The 18515-nt window shown below is 38.7% G+C and overlaps 2 protein-coding genes across 5 annotated transcripts in view; one reads left to right on the top strand and one right to left on the bottom strand.

The window, feature by feature from the left end:
• The first annotated feature begins 43 nt into the window (after positions 1 to 43).
• Positions 44 to 4523, top strand: LOC139104667 (protein DENND6A). Of its 2 annotated transcripts, none has more exons than XM_070660280.1 (10): positions 44 to 252; positions 357 to 701; positions 772 to 1086; positions 1172 to 1444; positions 1521 to 1706; positions 1788 to 2035; positions 2109 to 2299; positions 2360 to 2625; positions 2707 to 2919; positions 2991 to 4523. In XM_070660280.1, the coding sequence occupies exons 3-10, from the start codon at positions 937 to 939 to the stop codon at positions 3189 to 3191; spliced, it is 1728 nt and encodes a 575-aa protein (XP_070516381.1). In that variant the 5' UTR covers positions 44 to 252; positions 357 to 701; positions 772 to 936; the 3' UTR covers positions 3192 to 4523. The 2 variants fall into 2 exon arrangements, with proteins under 2 accessions (XP_070516381.1, XP_070516380.1); XM_070660279.1 differs by having other exon boundaries at positions 49 to 252; positions 2357 to 2625; positions 2991 to 4522.
• Positions 4524 to 5107: 584 nt separating this feature from the next.
• The window catches only part of Sap47 (Synapse-associated protein 47kD), a 47161-nt gene continuing 33753 nt past the window's right edge, over positions 5108 to 18515 (bottom strand). Inside the window, exons 5-9 of one of the 3 annotated variants that reach the window (XM_070660291.1) lie at positions 17959 to 18099; positions 17704 to 17843; positions 16574 to 16725; positions 14143 to 14316; positions 5108 to 9120 (exon numbers count right to left, since the gene is read on the bottom strand). In XM_070660291.1, the coding sequence (XP_070516392.1) occupies positions 8942 to 9120; positions 14143 to 14316; positions 16574 to 16725; positions 17704 to 17843; positions 17959 to 18099 (786 nt within the window). In that variant the 3' untranslated portion in view covers positions 5108 to 8941. Of the gene's footprint in view, positions 9121 to 12052; positions 13039 to 14142; positions 14317 to 16573; positions 16726 to 17703; positions 17844 to 17958; positions 18100 to 18515 lie in introns of those variants that run through there. The other 2 variants (XM_070660292.1, XM_070660293.1) reach the window with 2 other exon arrangements.

Genomic DNA, 18515 nt, shown 5'->3' with positions numbered 1-18515 from the left:
CTGACTCGCTCGTCAAAGTGAAGGGTTTGTCGTGTCAAGGGACGAGAAATGTGCTGTGAAAGATCGAAACGGACTGCATGTCATAGTAGCCTTTTATTGTATAGTATTGCAATAGCTCTTTAAAGCAGTTGCACTAAACGTTTTCGTATAAGAAATACGTGACTGATTTTTTGAGGCATCAGAAACTGTTGCAGATAGGTTATAAACATCTGGTATATGTACGCTATGAAGAGTCTTTTCGACAAACCGAGGGTGAGTGTCGCGTATGTATACGAATTTTAATATCCATAACTGCCCAGCTAGAACGACTTAATGATTTTTGCATCGATTATACTGTGGACTGTATTGCTCGGCAGATCGTTATTCGGAGATGGGAAACATATGGAGACTTTAATAATTGTGTGTACACAGCCAAGTACATTGACATGAGTAAACGCACCTTTTGTGCGATGTTGAGCGTGTCTACTCTTGGCTGGATCAGCCTTTGACTTGGCCTCTTAATTAAAAGGCTCTACTTCACTTTAAAAAAAAAATATATATATATATACATATATTAACGTTCTTTAAATATCGCCAAACAGGGTATAGAATTTCAAGACTAGTCGTAGTCATAAAAAATGTTCGAGATTAGCACAGGGAATTAAAAAAGATTTATAATGTATGTTGATGCATATATTCAGTAATGTGCAAATCTATATGTGGTAAGTTACAGTCTTGTCGCGTATTTATTTAAGATTTGTAATTGTAACATTGAAACAATTTATTTTACAGATTATGCAATTTATTATAACATGACGTAATTATTAGTCAAGTGCCAGTGCAAATGTCAATACAGTTAAAGATAATCATGTTGTACAACGATGAATGACACGCGCGATAGTATATGAGACAAGTGTCTAGTTTAGTTAAAATAGAAATAAGTAGAAAAAAACAACAATGTCAGTTCCTTCTTGCTCAACAAGTAAAGAACTGGAAAATGAGGTTGCTCATAAAGAGAAAGTGTATGAAAAATGGGAACGTTTTAGTAATTGGGTGCATTGTATATGCGTCGTTACTTTCGATCTTGAATTAGGTCAAGCTATAGAGGTACAACAATATAAAATTAAAAAAAAAATTTTTTTAATAAAATACTTTTGCTAAATTTTATATTTTTTCTGTTTGTATGTAACAGGCAATTTATCCAAATCACGTTAAATTATCCGAACAAGAAAGATCCAATGTCTGTTACTTAGCTTTTCCCGATTCTAATTCTGGTTGTATGGGAGATACTCAGTATCACGTAAGAATAAGACAAAATGGTAAAATGATACAAGAAACTAACGCTATCAAGGAATATGATAGAAAATCACCTTCTTTTTTACAAACCGATAGAGATTATTATTGGGGATACGTATATTTTCGACAAGTGAAGGATAAGTCGTTGCCGAGGGGATATTTTCAAAAGGTGTGTGCTGATACTATATTTGTAAATTGTAATTGCGATGTATTTAATTTGCAATTATATAATATCGTATTTTCAGAGTGTTGTCATAATTACAAAACTGCCGTTTGTCAATTTGTTCGGTGAGTTATGTGGTTTAATCGCGCCAGAATTTTTCGAAACCGGAACAGCGCTTATGGAAGCTGTAGTACGCGAGATTGATCACTGGCCTCCTCCAGTTCCAGGCCAGATAATTCATTTACCTCTTATTGGTGTGTTATTCCAGGTAAATTGATTTAAAAATTATGTGAGCTAATATATGTATACATATAAATATTGTCTGTACTAAAAGAGGCGATTATTTCAGACGTATATTCCGAATCAAAATTACAAAGCTGCTGTTCCGTCAATTGCTGCTATGGAACATGCATCAAATATGCACTCGACACAAAGACTGATGCTGATATCGGCTCATGAAGGAGACATGTTCCGGAGTTTAGCCAGTGTTGTCAGTTATGTACATTTACTGTGGGAGTTAGTGCTTCTTAGTGAACCAATCGTTGTAATGGCAGGCTCGCCGACTACATGTTCCGAAATGGTTCAAGCGCTTATAGCGTAAGTACTAGAACATCTGAGATTTTTATTGTATATTTATATCGACGATGTTTAATTGAAAAACATTTTCTAGGATGATCGCGCCGTTAAAGTACTGTGCCGATCATCGTCCGTATTTCACTATTCACGATTCAGAATTCAAGGAGTATACAACAGATTCTCCGTCGCCGCCTGCTGTGATTCTAGGCGTGACAAATCCATTTTTTGCAAAGACTTTGCAACATTGGCCGCATATTATTCGAATAAGCAACGGAAGCAACAGCGGTAAGTTTTATGGATCTTAATGATTAACAATATGGGTTTAAAACGTGGTGTTTCCAGAAGATCAAAAATATAAAATCAAGAAATCTGAAAACCTGAAGGTGCTGGACTCAAAGCCTGGAGTTTATACTCAATACAAGCCATTCCTGCAGAAAGATAAAACTATACTGAAAAAATTGTTCAGGGGCATCCAAACGAAACGGCCGGGTGAAGTACAGACCGCGCTTTTAAAACGTCATTTAATAGAATTAACTGAAAGTTTTATGATTCCACTCGAAAGATACATTGCGACTCTCATGCCACTGCAAAAGAACATATCACCATTTAAGGTGCTAATCGCTTATCGGCAATAAATAATTACAGTGCTAGTTTAAGTAATAATAATTTTAATATCGGGAAATTTTTTTCAGGCAACTCCCACACCACAAATGTTCAATCCAGATGACTTCCTAGCTAGCTTAAGTAGCTCCGGTCCTCAATTAACAACAGGTATAAAAGGGGATTGGGTAGGATTATATAAACGATTTTTTCGATCGCCAAATTTCTCTGGATGGTTTCACACAAGATACATGGAGCTCAGTCAACAATTACAAGTTAAACAACTAGAGAAATTGTCTCAAGCGGTATGGATAATAATTTCTTTATATTTTGTAATGCTTTTTATTGAAAATTATCAATTAATAATTATGGACAGGACTTAAAAACGTGGGTGCAAGGAAAGCAAGAGGTGGAAATAGTTGATATGATTCTTAGAATTCGCCAAAAGTTGGAAAGAAGCTGCATCGATGACGTTCCAATTGATAATTCAGTAAAAAAGAGACTGCGAGAAAGAATAAATGACATCACGCATGTATTACCGGATGATTTAAAAGTAATTTTAAGACACGAATCTTGACAGTACGAGTATGTTATTAATTACAAAACTCGCTAGCGTTATATTTATGCATTTTGAAAACCCGTGGTCGTATATTTAAGTTAACTGAAACAAACGTAATACGTAAGGTGGTAATTTAAATGCTCTGTCTCCTTCCTACTTATAACATAAATGATGTCAAAATTATACTTTGAGGATACGATAATTATGCTAAAAGAGAATTATACGTAATATGCAACTGGAAATACTCGTTACAGATGGGCTGAAAAAAATCTTGCACTGTATATATAGCAAAAATTAATTGTGGAAATATTGTTTTATACGTTACACATATTACTTAACCCTTTGAGTATGTAACAATACTGAATATTCTACATTATTGGAACTCAGCAAACGATATTTATTTTTACATCGGAGTTAATAATCGAGAAATTACTCCACATGTAATTGAATCTACGAAAAAATACTTAGCATGTTTTGCGAATTTTTATTACTATTTCTGATATTGCACATTTATATATAAATTTATTTATACGTAATTTATTTGTACATAAATTATTTCGTAGATAAATCACAAGGAAAATACGTTAAACTTTCATGACATTCAAAGGGCTAAGTATTTCAACGCTTTTATATTCGGAACATAATAATTCGTAAATTTATGTGAGCTTACTTTACCGTTAAGCTTGACTGATTACAAATTTAATTAATTTCCGTCATAATGCCAATTTAATAGCTTCCATCCTTCTCTCCCCTTACTCGACCAAATCATTCTGATTGATAGTTTTATACATAGAGCGATCTTTGTCGTCACTAAGTACTGATGAATACTCTGTTTAGGGGCAGTGAGCATTAACAATAATAATTGTAATCTCATGAAATTAAGGATGAAGTTCTCAAGTGGAAATTTAAGATTGAAATGTTAAGCAATGTACATAGATTTTTGAGATCTGTAAATATTGGTACAATGCGTATATAATAAAAATTTATTTTGATATTATACATAAAAGATTGAACTATTATATTTATATGTATAATTTACTATACTAGATATTTTATTATTACAGGGTGTCCCACCATATATTTTTAATTCACAATTAATATGTCCAAATGTAATGACGCTCACGAATTGGGATTTCTTAAAAAACAGAGCGCGCATATGGTTTCTTCTTGTACATTATAAAACAGAATTTATCATAAATTACCATCGGATTATATGCAAATCGAATTTTCTGCTGTTGATTAAAGATGACACTGGCAGCGAAAGTGGCGAAAACGACAAACCGAGAAACCTCGAGATCGACAGATTTATCATTCTGTTTATTTGGAATTTCTTAATCGCTCATATGAGCGTATTATTCAATTACAATTTTTATTTAGCTGTAATTAGAAAATAAAAAATTATTTATTCAATTGTTAAATGTAGTTTTTAATAACATCAGGCATTATAAAGCGCGAGCTTTGCGCACGTCATTTGCTAGTAATTCACTATGCGTTAATCTGTGTAGGGGTGACATATTACGCAAATAAAGGTCAGACGGTCGGATGACCTCGTGATATTCAGTATTTCGTAATAAAATATTGCAATTGAGACAATGCAAGTGCATGTAGGGAGAAGAAACATTAACTTATAAGAGGTAATATTTTATTTTATTTTATTTCTTACTTTTTTATTGTTACATTCTCCCAATTACATTAATAATTTTTTTTTTTCTCAATAATTTTATCTTAATGTTTGCGTCATTATATTCTCATTATAATATTCATAATATATATATATATATATTATCATACTTTCAATAGAGTCTCAACAACACACATATATATGTATATATTTGTTGCAAGTATGACAAATATATGCACATATATATATTTATCCATATGTATACATGTATACATATACATATATGTATATATAGGTATCGGGTGTATGTTCATTTTCTTTTTTTTTTTTTTTTTTTTTTTTGTTAATAGTGTGAATGCACAGTACCGTAGGATAGTTTTATTACACAATTAATTCACAGAGTTCACTTATTATTCTGCCGAAGTACACCTCGATTTCTGGCCATCGCGTTTATCTCCTGTCGCTTTTGTGAAAGATAGGACGACGTTTCTGCGCGCGGATAATTTATAAACCTCGTGTAGTTTTTTTCTTATATATTTCACTTCAACCGGTATATAGGAGAGAGAAAGAGAGAAAGAGAAAAAGGGGAAACGGAAAGACTCTCTTTCTCGTGACTTTTGTACAATTCGTAGAATTCGGAAGGAACGAAGGGAGGAATAAAGAGAACGGATAAATGCGATTATCGCCTTTGCATTACTTCGACAGATTTAGGCCTGGGTGAATTGTGCCTCTTTAAGTAAATCTTACAAGACTTTCGCCTATTGACTAAAACACGAATGGAAACTTTACAACGAGCTCTTCCTTCCGAAAAAAGATAAACGAGGAGGACTCGCTCGCCCGCGGTCACAGCCGGACGCGAACAGACTTCTTCTCAAATTGTATGAGAGAGGTATTGATATAATAATACATATTAAATAGCCGCTCGCCGTGTAGTTTCTGGAGAAACGATCTCATCGCATTACCGCCGAAATCCTTTCATCTCGGGGGATGGGGTTGGTTGTTCGAATAGAGGGGTAGAAAAAGTTACGGCGGTATGAATTGACTGAAAGCCCGGATTCTGTACACGATGCAAAACGGATCTCCCGATGGGAAACGCAAATGCCGACCTGCTCCTCTCGCTCGACGGTTTATTATTCTTTGAAGTAGGATTTATGGCGGGAGGCGAGAAACTTTTGAGATCTATAAAATAAGAGTTTAATACGCGAGGATCCACCTCTGTGCGGAGCACTATTCTTACTCGTTCTAATACTTCTCGTGAACGTGAATACTTTTATATCACCGGCATACATTTAGGGATAGAGACGTAACGACCCGATTCATATTTAATGCCATTTCCATAATAGAAATCGTCAGTCAAATCCACGGTTAGCGTTACGGTGCACGATAAAAATACACGACGATGCCATTTAACGTTTCATCCGGTCAGACTAATTACAGACAATTAAACGCAAGTAATAGAACCGTATAAGAATAGCAATTAACTTTTGTGGGTTCCACGCTCTTTTCTTCCCGCTATAAATCTCGTTCTCTTCGCCCGTTCATTTCGATCCGATAAGAGGTCGCGTTCGTCTCTTCGTGCGTGTCTCGTGTTCAGAATTTTATCATACGTGTTGTTGGCATTGCGGTAATCTCGTTATTTCAGCGTCCGATGGTACGTCAGCATGCAAACGCGACAGATTTTTCTTACGGCCTAAGCTAAATCAGTTTGTCTGCACGGAGAAGATATCCCTGTTGCATTCTTCGTATAAACTACGCACGAGGGTGGGCGCTTTTCTGCATGGTTTATCGATATTAATATTCGGTAAATCGTCTCGCGTGACGCGAGATTTTATTGTCGCAAGAACCCTCTTCCCTGTCTGCGAAAGTCAACCTCTTGGGGGATTTTTTTTTTTACCCTCTTTTCCGTGGGCAGGGGATGATTGGACGGTATGTCGCACGAAGAACAATGTTGCAGCAATGAGATGTTGCACCGCGCGACCTCCGGGACGAACGAGAACGTTATTCCTACCGGCGTGTTTTTACATGTTACAAATGAAACAGCGCAGTATACAGGTCCAGTGGAGTTTTGTCAATGCAATGATTTATTATTACGATATTTCATCCGTACAGACAACGCGAACATGTCATACTTACAACGAATAATTCACTTTGACACAATACAAACAACGCATAACAGAGCACTTCCACGATCGACGGGGGCAAACTTAAAAACGACACATTCTCGTTTCAACAATCATCGTCATCGTCGTCGTCGTTGCAAATGACGATTCTCTCGCATCTTATCTACAGATCTCGATACAGAAATATACACATAGAACGAAAGACATCGTTAAAATCTAGTACCGCTCTCGCTTTTTTCTTTTCTTTTTTTTTTTTTTTTAATTGTCAAGCAACCGAATCGATTCTTGCTCTCGCATGAGCGTCACTTTTTGTGAGTTCTATCGCGTTGCGATCGGTAATTATTGTTGGTGATCGACAACAAAAAGCACTGTTGATCAAACGTCGGTTTGCGAAAAAAGAACGGTGATCAATGGCACATTTCTAATCAGAACGTTTTATCTACAAGCTGATAACATTTCTAACAAATTTATAAATTACGAAGCAGCCTTCTCTCATATTCGAGTCAATAGATTTTGCAATTAGGGCAGAAAATGCGCCACCGATCGCCGCGATCGTCGACCCGCGCCCGAAACGGTGTCCTTCGGCACACGGCAGTGTAATTTCTCTTAAAAGACCGCCGATCCTTCGATCACGATGAAGAGCGTCCGAACCAATCCCGCGCACCCACCGTCCACCCCGTGCCTCAAATTAATTTTATTTTAATATCACACAACTTTGAAGACATTTATTATTATAATCATCATTATGTTCTCGGACAACAGGGTCCGATAATTGACATAAGCTTATGGTGTTAATTAATTTATGTATTCTCCAGCATCCGTTTCTCCCACAGGAGCAACAACTATCGTTCTGTACATTCGCGGATGGAAGCACGTATTCCGTACGAATATATTACTTGGCGAAATTATCATCGTACGAATACGTAACGGAGTCCGTTCTCTCCGCCGAGCTGTAAAGCGGCGGTAAATGGGGCCATCGTCATGTTCATCGTGTTCGAGGATCGTAAAGAATTTCGAGAAATTAAAGAAAATTAAACGCTTCTATCCCTTTCGCCATTGCCTCTCACGATATCTACCTTTGCTGTCATAATAGCGATTTCTTCCGTGCGTCGAGAATGTTTTCGCGCGGCTTGTGGTTTGTATCCTTACGCCTGGCTCTTACGTTTTATTATAATACGCTTGTCGAGGACGAGCCGAGCCTCAGAGAATTACGCGTCACCTTTCCTCGCGCTTCTTTCCCTTAGGAGATCGGCGATAGATCGAAATAAGAGGAATCCTCCTTTTGAGATGGTCCTCTACGACTACCATTCTCTCTGCGAAAGGGCGGTTTCGCGTATTCCATTTTATCGGGATTCACGCGCAGGCAATCGTAGGGCAGGCCGAAATAAAAGATAATAAAAACGCAGGTACTATTTTCGCTTTATCACGCGAAGAAGAAGAAGTCGGCGCGAACGCGAGAAGAATCCTATCGATGGTTGAATTTCTACGTTTTCGTATCAATATACGACGATAAGATTGCCATCTGTGAATAGCGCTGATTCTTCACGCAACGCATAGAAAAGAAAAATCGAAAACGGTGAAGAAGGTTCATCGCTCGTGCGAAATTTTCGTATTTTTCTTATATGTCAAATCACGAATGGAATAAGCTGTTTAATTTTTTTTTCTCAGATTAAATATATACAACTATGTTCTCTTTTAAAAAGAAAAAAAAAAAAAAACAGCGTTACGGTATCGTGAAAATTAATTTCGTGCACAGGATGCGTCTCGATCTATCGGCCGTGTCGACTTTAGGTAGAAAATTAATTTAAATTGACCGACGAACATTTGTCGTTTCGCCCTAACGTTTCTCTCCGTCTCGCACGACGTCGATCAGGAGGCCGACGAAAGATTAATAATATACAAAAGAAATTCGCGAGCTCTTCTCCGTGTCAGAGAGAAAGCGAAACCCAGCACGCCGACTCTCGCCGTTGACGCGCGGGATCTCAACTTGGACCTTTTTATCCGGTCACCAAGAGGATCTCCCTGGCTCACTTGAGGTCCTCGTCGTCCTCGTTGGCGAGCAGCTCGTCGATCTGATTCTCCCAGTCGTTATCGCTGGCCGCGGTGTCTTTCGTGGCCGACGCGACGCTTCTCTCCTGGCCGTTATTCCCCGTTACAACCTCGTAATCCTTTAGCTCGGCCTCCAATTCACGTTCCCAATCTTCTTCTGCGGAGAGGCACAAGCAGCGTTGTAGCTATTTTGCAGAGAGGGCCACACTCTGGTCTTGTTTGTCTGTCTGTTTTTCTGTTTGTGTTTCCGCACCGAATATCTGAGTTTCTTGTGCACGGAAATCATTTCACGTGTATACGTGTGTACCTAACGTGTACGTGGACGTGTGTATGTGTGTGTGCTCGTGTAAAAGTACCAGGATTAGAAGGGTACAACTCAAATTACAGGACTGGAGAAATCAAACGGGATGGAGAAAGAGAACACGACAGCGACGGAAGCACGAGGGAGAAGCTTCGACGTTTTACATTTCGAAAGCTCTCGTTCTGAATTCGGTTCGTTAAGCGCATTAAATAGAACCAGGATATGTTGGTAGCCTGAGAAATAGAGGGAGAAGATATATTACACGATTATCGAGAACGATGTGATTACGATCGTGCGCTTTTCCTATTCTTTCTGCGCTTATATTTCACAGACAACGGCGGCGGCGACGAATGACGTCTGTCTCATGATCACCGACTGTATATAACTCTCTGAAAATTACACCGGATTGCCGGGAGGAGCTAGAGAGTTAATCACGTTTCGCTTAGCACGTACTCGTTACAAAAGTGACTAACTTACAATTACAAAAGTAATTAATCGCGACTTAAATACCTTGGGAATGCGATTATCTGCAAGTACGACGTCGCGAAAATAATTCTCTTTTCTAAGCCGACGGTGTCCAAAGTTATACTGCGTAAAAACAAAATTGTTAAATGGCAAATTCAATACTTTACGTACCCACGCACCGAAATGTAAAGGCAAGTAATATTTAATCCTAGATCCAAAACAATCGCGATTAAAAAAAAAAAAAAATATTAAAAGGGATTTAATTTTCAACGACCCGCCACTCTCCCGAGTGAATAAAATTTTATATAAAATTTTTAATAGCGCACACGACCTTTTTATTCGCCGCGTTGTTCCGAACGAAGCCTTTGGACACCGCTGAAAAATAATCCGTTATTCCAGCGCGAAATTGTCTAATATTGCCGTCCTTACATTCAAAAATTGCACGAGAACGAACTAACAACAGTAGACGGTTTAATAAATATTGCGACTCCTCTAGGAATACCTAAGTCTTAAACAATATCCTCTTACGGCACATTCCAAGTCGCATTATCACTCGTTATTTCTTTTTTACGTTCCAGCTAGAACAAGCTCATACGTTGTCCCGAGATTCAATTTAAAGCATTTCTTAGACTGTCTTTAAGAAAAAGAAATGAGAAAAAAAAAAAAAAAACAGGATTTCAGGCCATCTCGCAAGACAGTTCTATTAATCGAGAGGATACGTATTTCAGGACGCTTCGCGACTTATTCGCGCAAAACCGTTCGTCACCTTCTATTTGTTCTTACATGCGTCCAATGTCGAACTATGCTAATTCTCGATATTCCCGAAAAGTCGTGCGAAGAGGAAAAAAAAAGTATGCACCGAAAAACCGAAGGCCGTAATTCAGTTGTCACCGACTTTTATCGGATTGCACGAAACAAATAATCCGATATATTCATGCGCGTTTTTACGGGACTTCCCTTCATAAAACTGCACGTAAAACGTTATATTAAAAAAACCAAAAAATTTAGGAAAAATATAAATGCCACGGTTACAAGGGAGAGAAGTGCGAAAAATATCATTATTATATCTTATATCACCGTATTGCTTATTATTTTACTTCGCGATAGTCTATGCCACGCCTAAGAACCCTTTAATTTCTATTTTCCAGTCATTTTTAATATAAATGTAGAAATTAAAAAAAAGCGATGCAGCTATGGTAGAGAATCGCGAACTAAAAGCAATGTGTGTGGAATGTACACGGTCTTTTAAATTATTATTCTATTTAAAAAAAATAAATAAAATAAAATAAGAAGTGCTTATTTCATTACGAAATAAAATACTACAAAACGTACGTACAAAATCGAAACGTAAGTATTAACGTGAATAGAAACAATCTCTGAGCAATCTACATGACCGCCATAATACTGCTGTACGTCGAGGCTTCCCGTGATAATAATTCTTAACAAAAAAAAAAAAAAAACCGAATTCTTAAACGCTACTTCGATAATTCACGGGACTTCGCGTCGCCGCGACCGGAGAAGAGTTTTACCGATCGCGTAAAGTACGTATCCGCAATTTCTTCCTATGAACGCGTCTCTCGCGTAAATTCTCACGATAAACGCATACAAATCGCTCGTCAGACGCACTTACGCTTTCCACCCGATCGTTTGTCGTCCACGTGGAAAAACTCGCGACGCGTAATTAATTTATCCCGCTCCGGTTTTCCCGGGACGATCGGGTGGCGCAATAAACGGGATTGCAGCCCAGCCAGTCAGGTTTTTTTTTTGTCTTATTTATTTTTTTTTTTTTTTTTTTTCGAAAGAAAATCGCTAACATAGCTATACCACCCACGAGAGTGCCGGGCATCAGCGGTATGATAGCTCGTTCCCCGGTAAAACACGTATTGTCATTCAACGAATTTTACAGCGGCGCGATAAAAATCCAAACGTTCTCCACCGCTAACCCGGGTCTCGCGAAATCGTCTCTCATCCCACGAAGAGTTGCCGATTTTTATTTTCTTGCATTTTTAACGATTAATGTTTTTTTTTAGAAAGTCTGATTACACGAAGGGAACACATTGCGCGATGTCGCGAGAAGAACCGCGGAGGAAAATGTCGGATTGTAAAATATCGCCCCACCGTCTTCATATTTTTATTTAGCAATATTATATATATATATATATATATATTTATACATATATTTCTCTTTTATTTATTCATTAATTTTTTTTTTTCTTAGGTCTCCATTTAATTAATCTCTTACGAAGATATACCTATAATTAAGTTTACAGTTTGCGCAACGTAATCTCTCGCGTTTCATCAATAACTGCGTTATACTTCCCGGTTTGTTAATTTTTTTTTTTTTTTTTTTTTATTCGATCGTTTCTGCGTTTAGTTATATGCTTTACAAAGACACGGAGAGAATTGAGAACATGCTAGATTAATTGGAATTGATACAGAGAAAGAGAAAGAGAAAAAGAGAGAGAGAAAAAGAGAGAAAGGTAACAGTAAAACGGCCAAACATACAGACACGTAGCCGAATATCTTTTTGCTACTATTCCGGTTGCGTATGTTTGTTATGTTTTCTTTCTCGTTCTTCGTTCTCTCGCGGAACCTCCCTTTCATGGTTATATTTGTATCTGTTTTATTAATTATTTGCCCCTATGTGCGCACAACGTTTCAACGTGACGACGTCAAGACATTGCAATCCTTTCCCACGTGAAAATAACATTTTTATATAAATCGCTCGAGTATTCTAACGTCACTAACAACAGTATTAAAATCAGACAGTAACGCTACTTCACGTGAAAATTTGTCTCCGCTACACTAATTAAACTTATGACGGATAGAATTGCCTAACATTCTTAAATCGGACACAGCTGCCCCTCACACGTTTATTTCGTTCTAAGGTCGTGTAGTGTGAGGAGGCACTCTACATTTTCCCGACTTCTTCGTCGATTCGTACTTGACGTCGCGTTTAATCGAACTGATCCTCACGACTGGCACCGGATCGCGTGGGCTGCCGGTGATCGGAAACGGAACAAATATCTGCGAAGGAGGAAAATGCTGTTCGTTCCGTGGAAACGTTTGTGCCAAGACGGGGTGGCTTCGCGATCGAACGTAACGGGAACGTGGAACGAAACGAGAATAAAAAGAAAGACATTGAAAGAAAAGGGGTGAAAATGGGAGCGGAAGGAAAAAAGGAACGCGAGAAGAGGTCCGGTATCGCAAGAACTGAAATTGTCAGTTTTCGAGAGTGGGAAGCATGTATATCTCTGAGGGGTGTGCTTGGATAATGGCATTTGGGGGGCACTCTCCTCTTCTTTTAGGCTGTTGACAAAATAGAATGGAAAGCGGTCGTTTAGTTAGAGCGCCCATGTAAGAGAGAGCAAAAAAAAAAAAAAAAATTAAAAAAAAATTAAAAAAAAAATTAGGAAAAAAGAGAAAGAGAGAGAGAGCGAGAGAGATGTTCAAACGTAACAGACGTTCAACATCGACAACGACATGACGCACGTCGAAAGGCGTACGTCGTTGTCACACACTTAGAATTCGGAACAAGCAATCCCTAAAGAAAGCACAGACAGGAAGATTGAAGGGATGTACAGAGAAAACTACGTAAGAAACGACACTAGCTCTGGTGATGGTGTAACACATTGAGAAATTAAGGTCAGGCTTTTCGCGTGGTGGCATTAATTTCATACTCACGAGGGGAGTACTCTTGGACCGTGTCGTGGCACAGATCGAGCTCTTGCATCGATCACCTTGGTGACCCGTTTCCGTTTTGCTGGTGAGATCAATGAATGGTACGTAATTCTTGCCCCCGCGGTAAGAAATAGTTTTCAAGAACCATTTCTCAGCCAACAACAAATTTCGCTATAACGTTAACAGAATGCAATTACCTGTGTTTCTCCGAAACTACATTTGTAACAGCAGAAACGAGTGTTGCAGATTTTTCGTGTTCTTAGAAGTCACATAAATGTACTTTTTTTTTCTTTTTTTTTTTTTAATCCGACTTTAGTTAATAAAAAAAAAGTTCGTAGAACAGTATTAAAAAAAATTGTAAATATTGCCTGCCAATGTCTTCATCTATAATAAATTTTACGATCACTAATTAAATTCTGTTTAGTACCGTTCGTTAATCGCCAGCAAATAAGGAACGGCGTCTTCATCATGTAATTATGTAAAATCTCGTTGGTGGTCGTAACGAAGACTAAGGAAATGGTAAATCTACGGTTTATTGGAATTAAGTCATTCTAGCCGAACAGCGTGATGTAGAAGTTCGGAAGTTCTAATTTAAAATGCAAATCACTTCTCATGATCTCTGCGACGGCAAAGATTATCTCGGGGGAGAACCGCGAGAGTTAACGATCAAGATTCATAAATTTGGCACGCGCGTGCGGGAGAGTTAACGACGACCAACGATCAATGACTGACCTTTCGGTGGTTGCATTCCCAGCTTTTTCATTCCTTCTCGGACCTCCTCGAGATCTGTGTCCGAGACCCTCATGGTATCGGATACGAACTCGTGACCTGGCGAATCGGCCAGCGCGCTGTTACTGCTCGTCGTCGTGACGCCGGTGGTGGTTGTCTGGCCAGTGGTCATTTGAACTGTTCGCAAGACAACACTGACGGCTAAACTAGACGGGTAGGGGTGCGCGTACATGTACATGTTCGTGTACATGAGGATGCGTGTGTCATTATGTACATTAGCGCGTGTATTTATGTATCTAATGCTAACGCTAAGTCTACTGGAACCTGATTTTGCACGCAAACGATCAGTAATCGTGAACGAAGGGGTTGTTTGCCAAAGCCGATCGCGCCCAGTTCCAGAACCCCCGCGGAAGCAGGAGGGACTTTAATTAATCCGAACGCGAAAGCGGAGTGGCAGTTAATCAATTCGAGCGCGAGGTATCGAGTTGCTAAATTAAATACACGCAACGTACGAAATTTCCAGAGGTACATCTGACGCGAGCGACTTCAATCACCGATACAAGGAGATACCGTCGATGTGGCCGAAATTGTATTTCCACCGGCGGCGAAAGTTATCTTTATCCACGATCTGAATATCGGAGAAAGATTCAGAGATATCTCTCGACACTTAGCAATACTACGGAACTTCGTCTATAAATTCAAAAGCGCGAAGATATCGTTCTTTCATCAACTGAGAAATATTCGAGATATCCGTATTCTTCAACCGAATACTACTGAATCTCCCTCAACGTTTTTCTTTCCGATAGATTCTATTTCTCGCGATACATTGGAACTGGAGCGAAATCGGATCTTTCAAAGTCGTCGGTTCAATGGTCGGAAGAGACGGTGCGGTGGAGAGACGAATTGCGAGAGAGAAAAAGAGACGGAGTAAAAGTAACAGCAATATCAATCCCAATTCACAGGATAATTTTTGGCTTTAAAGATATTTCAACGCGTTCGCGCTCATTTTCTCACGATCGATTTCCCGACTCGACCACTATTTTCCCTGGATCCATTAATTTATCCGCGCCGATTTCATTGTTTGCACGATCAAGGGATTGATCACCAAGGATTAATGGCCTTTGCTCTTTTTTCTCTCTCTCGTTCTCTCTCGTTCTTCAATATCGTAATCTCGATGTGACATCACGTTTCGTGCAAAAGCCCATGTACACGATGGAACGCATTGGTACATCCATGCGAATCGTCGAGGATTTAGCGTACTTTTCATCCATTAACTGTACTGTTTCATCGGAGAATTTAATTTGAATAAATTTCCTTCATCTGTTTCCCTACCGCTTCGTAATCGGTTAAAATAAAATTAATTTTAGCGTTCATTATATTTCACGAGAATATGCGAAACTTAATAATATTTAATACCGTCGTAACGTTTTATGCCGTCTGTAATATTTACTTTAGCAATACAATTATATATTACATGTAAGGAAATTATTATTATTATTAATAATTAATAATACTACGTGGCATAATATCCACTTTGTTCGTTAAAGTATCCAAATATCAGGCGCCGTATTGATTTCGTATCGTGTTAATTTTTGCGATTATGTAAACGCAAATGCGAGCTGCGCGCTTGAATCGTAATCACGAGCTCGACTTCAAATTTAATAATTTCATGGAATATTGCAAACTTTTCATTTCGATTGAACTTTACGTTACGAGCTTTCCCCTGGATCAATACGTTCCCGCAGCATCCGGTGTGACATTTGCACAGAAAACGCATGCCACCACGGGCACACCATCTCAAAAACTCCACACCATGCAAAAAGGTCCACGACGCTGCTAATCGGAATTGCAAATCAGGCATAAACGCAGCGAGACGCCGCCGATCTCTTTGCCTCTGCATCTTACAGATTGCATTATATAACTCGACGAGGCTTGTCTCGGCGAGACGTCCTGCTGCATCAAAGGAGAAGCCCCTGCCGCGCGGACGGCCAGAATTTTCCGATTCTTGATAAAAAAGAAATCTGGCCAGTATGAAATCTTTATATATTTTCCTGGCGTCGCGAATATATTAGCGTATAATAATAATAACCAATATCGATTATACAAATCTCAAATTTCATCGCCGAGAGACAGATGCGAATAAGTCGCTTCGCTTTGACAAGATATACACGATCTGTTCACAGTCGTTTAAACAAATTTTGATTGGCATTGATATTAATGTATACGGCATACGGGGCGTCTCCTTCAGTATTATAGAAAGCTGCGTGCTCCGTAATCGATATTAACAGATCAGAAAGCACGTCGAGCGAGAATGCTCTTGAGCAAAACTGGAGAACCTAATCACGTCGCAACTTCAATGTCGGCGTACTACGCAAACCGTTCTACGTGACAGAGGGAAGGGGAGGAAAAAAATGAAACAGAAGAAACAAATTACCTTGAGTATGATCGATGCTGTCGGTACTGGCGAGCGTTTGATTGGGGTTGCTTTCCGCTTGCTGTTGGCTGGCCATCGCGTTCAGCTCGTAACCCTGGCGTAGCAAGGACACCCGATAGAAGTAGTTGCGCCAGAAATTCTCCTCGGATATACTGTCCCAAATAAATCTGATAAGTTCTCGAAATCGACGAAAGGAGTTTGTCTTGGAAGGGATCAGGTTCCGGGATCAAGATTCGTAGTCGCGTTAATTAACGTTACGCTTCGCCGCGGTGTTTCAGCAAAGTCGTGAACCGATTAATCGTCAAGGCGATCAAAATCTGCACAATGTACTCGTATTCCCGCACGCGCGGCACTTTTGCACGGTAATCGCCTTGCTCTGGCCCTTGACATTTATATACAAAGGCCTTGGAAGAAAACGCGATCGAAGTCGCAGCGGTTAATTGTTTAGATCGACTAATTGTTTTAAATCGAGCAATAATGAGAGAGCACACTGTGCATTAATTTTTATTGACTCTTTTATTAACTTATCGTTATCAACCTGCCGTAAAATTTCTTTCTCCGTTTTACGTGTAGTTTTATTGAATTGAACGAAAATTATGAGGATAATAAAATGCATTATTTTCATCGAATGTCGCAACGTAATTTAATCAACTTTTTCATGTCTCAGGGAATATTAAATTAATTAAAAATAATTCGGCACTTTGAGAAAACAGACTCGCGAGTCAATTAATCAAATCAAATCATATTTTCATAATTTAAACTTCATAATTTTCATTTGTCGGCTATTTCATAATCAACGTAAAGGTCATTTAAATTTTTACTGCACATTGCAACAGTTTAATCAATGTGATTTTGCGAGTGCAATTATTTGTGCAATACAAAACGTGAATCAGAATTATTAATTTCACATGTCGCATATACAGAATGACACGATTGCTTTTCGATTATTTTATTTTAAATTAAAGAAATTATTTCAGATTATAAATAAAAGAGACAATTGGAAATTATTATGTTTGACATTTTTATGACTTCGTAAAATAAAAAAAAAAATTAAAAAATTAAAAAAAAAAGAATAAAAGTAAAGATCACTTTGAACTACTACGTGATAAGACATTTTTTAATCTACTTACACTTTCGGGACAAGCTCGAACCTCATAGCTTCGAGATTCGGATCCAGGGCAAGGGTGGCCTGTGCCATTGGCTGAACGGCTTCGAAATCCCAAGCGAATTCGACGCCTGGTGGTGGTGCTCTCACAAAATTACGTCGATCCTGAAATAAGAGGGCAAAATCTTTGTCTAATAAAAAGAAAAATGTTTTTTAATCTTAAAGCGTCTCCACGAAAGTTCCTAAAAGAGAAAGAGATAAGAAGAAGAAAAATAATTACGGTCGAGAGGGACAGGCACTCCTCACGTAACGCATCTTCATTCGGCGCTCCGACCCACGGTGCAACAGCCTCGACCTTCTCGCCTGCCTGCTTGCTGGCGATGAAAGCCTCTTGTTCTTTGTTGAGTTCAGCGATCAGCCTCTGAAACACAAAATTAATTCCCATGTCAGTAACAGTTATGTATCGTACAAGGGAAACTGCCTTTGGACAGAAGAGCGAACGCGAATAAAGCGCGCTGCGAAGCTAATTTCGCTGTTAACGTGAGAGCTTAACGTTAACCGACGCGACGGAGGAAATAACGCTAAGCTCGCGATAGGTTTTATTTCATTTCACGGGAGCTTATTACCGCGCGGATGACACTCTGCGATTTGCAGCAGTCAATTCGTTCTCGTTTGCGGAGCATTAGCGTCGGGAGTACGTGAGCATTTAACGCGTGCTTCTATAACAAACTGCAGAGATAGGATAGTCACGCTTTTATATGCTGCAAATTATATTTAATTGATCTTTAAAAGCGGCCCCCCTCCCTTCCATTTTGCGAAATGTGATGATTTGAGTAT

Source organism: Cardiocondyla obscurior, linkage group LG08, assembly GCF_019399895.1.
Source record: "Cardiocondyla obscurior isolate alpha-2009 linkage group LG08, Cobs3.1, whole genome shotgun sequence".
NCBI lineage: Eukaryota > Metazoa > Arthropoda > Insecta > Hymenoptera > Formicidae > Cardiocondyla > Cardiocondyla obscurior.
This window is presented reverse-complemented; position numbering and strand designations above follow the sequence as displayed.

What these genes read in the sequence shown, in the direction of transcription:
- LOC139104667 (XM_070660279.1), top strand. Translation starts at nt 937, where the DNA reads ATGTCAGTTCCTTCTTGCTCAACAAGTAAAGAACTGGAAAATGAGGTT. An exon ending in AATTAGGTCAAGCTATAGAG is followed by an intron (nt 1,087 to 1,171) that starts GTACAACAATAT and finishes TGTATGTAACAG; the next exon opens with GCAATTTATCCAAATCACGT. An exon ending in AGAACATATCACCATTTAAG is followed by an intron (nt 2,626 to 2,706) that starts GTGCTAATCGCT and finishes AATTTTTTTCAG; the next exon opens with GCAACTCCCACACCACAAAT.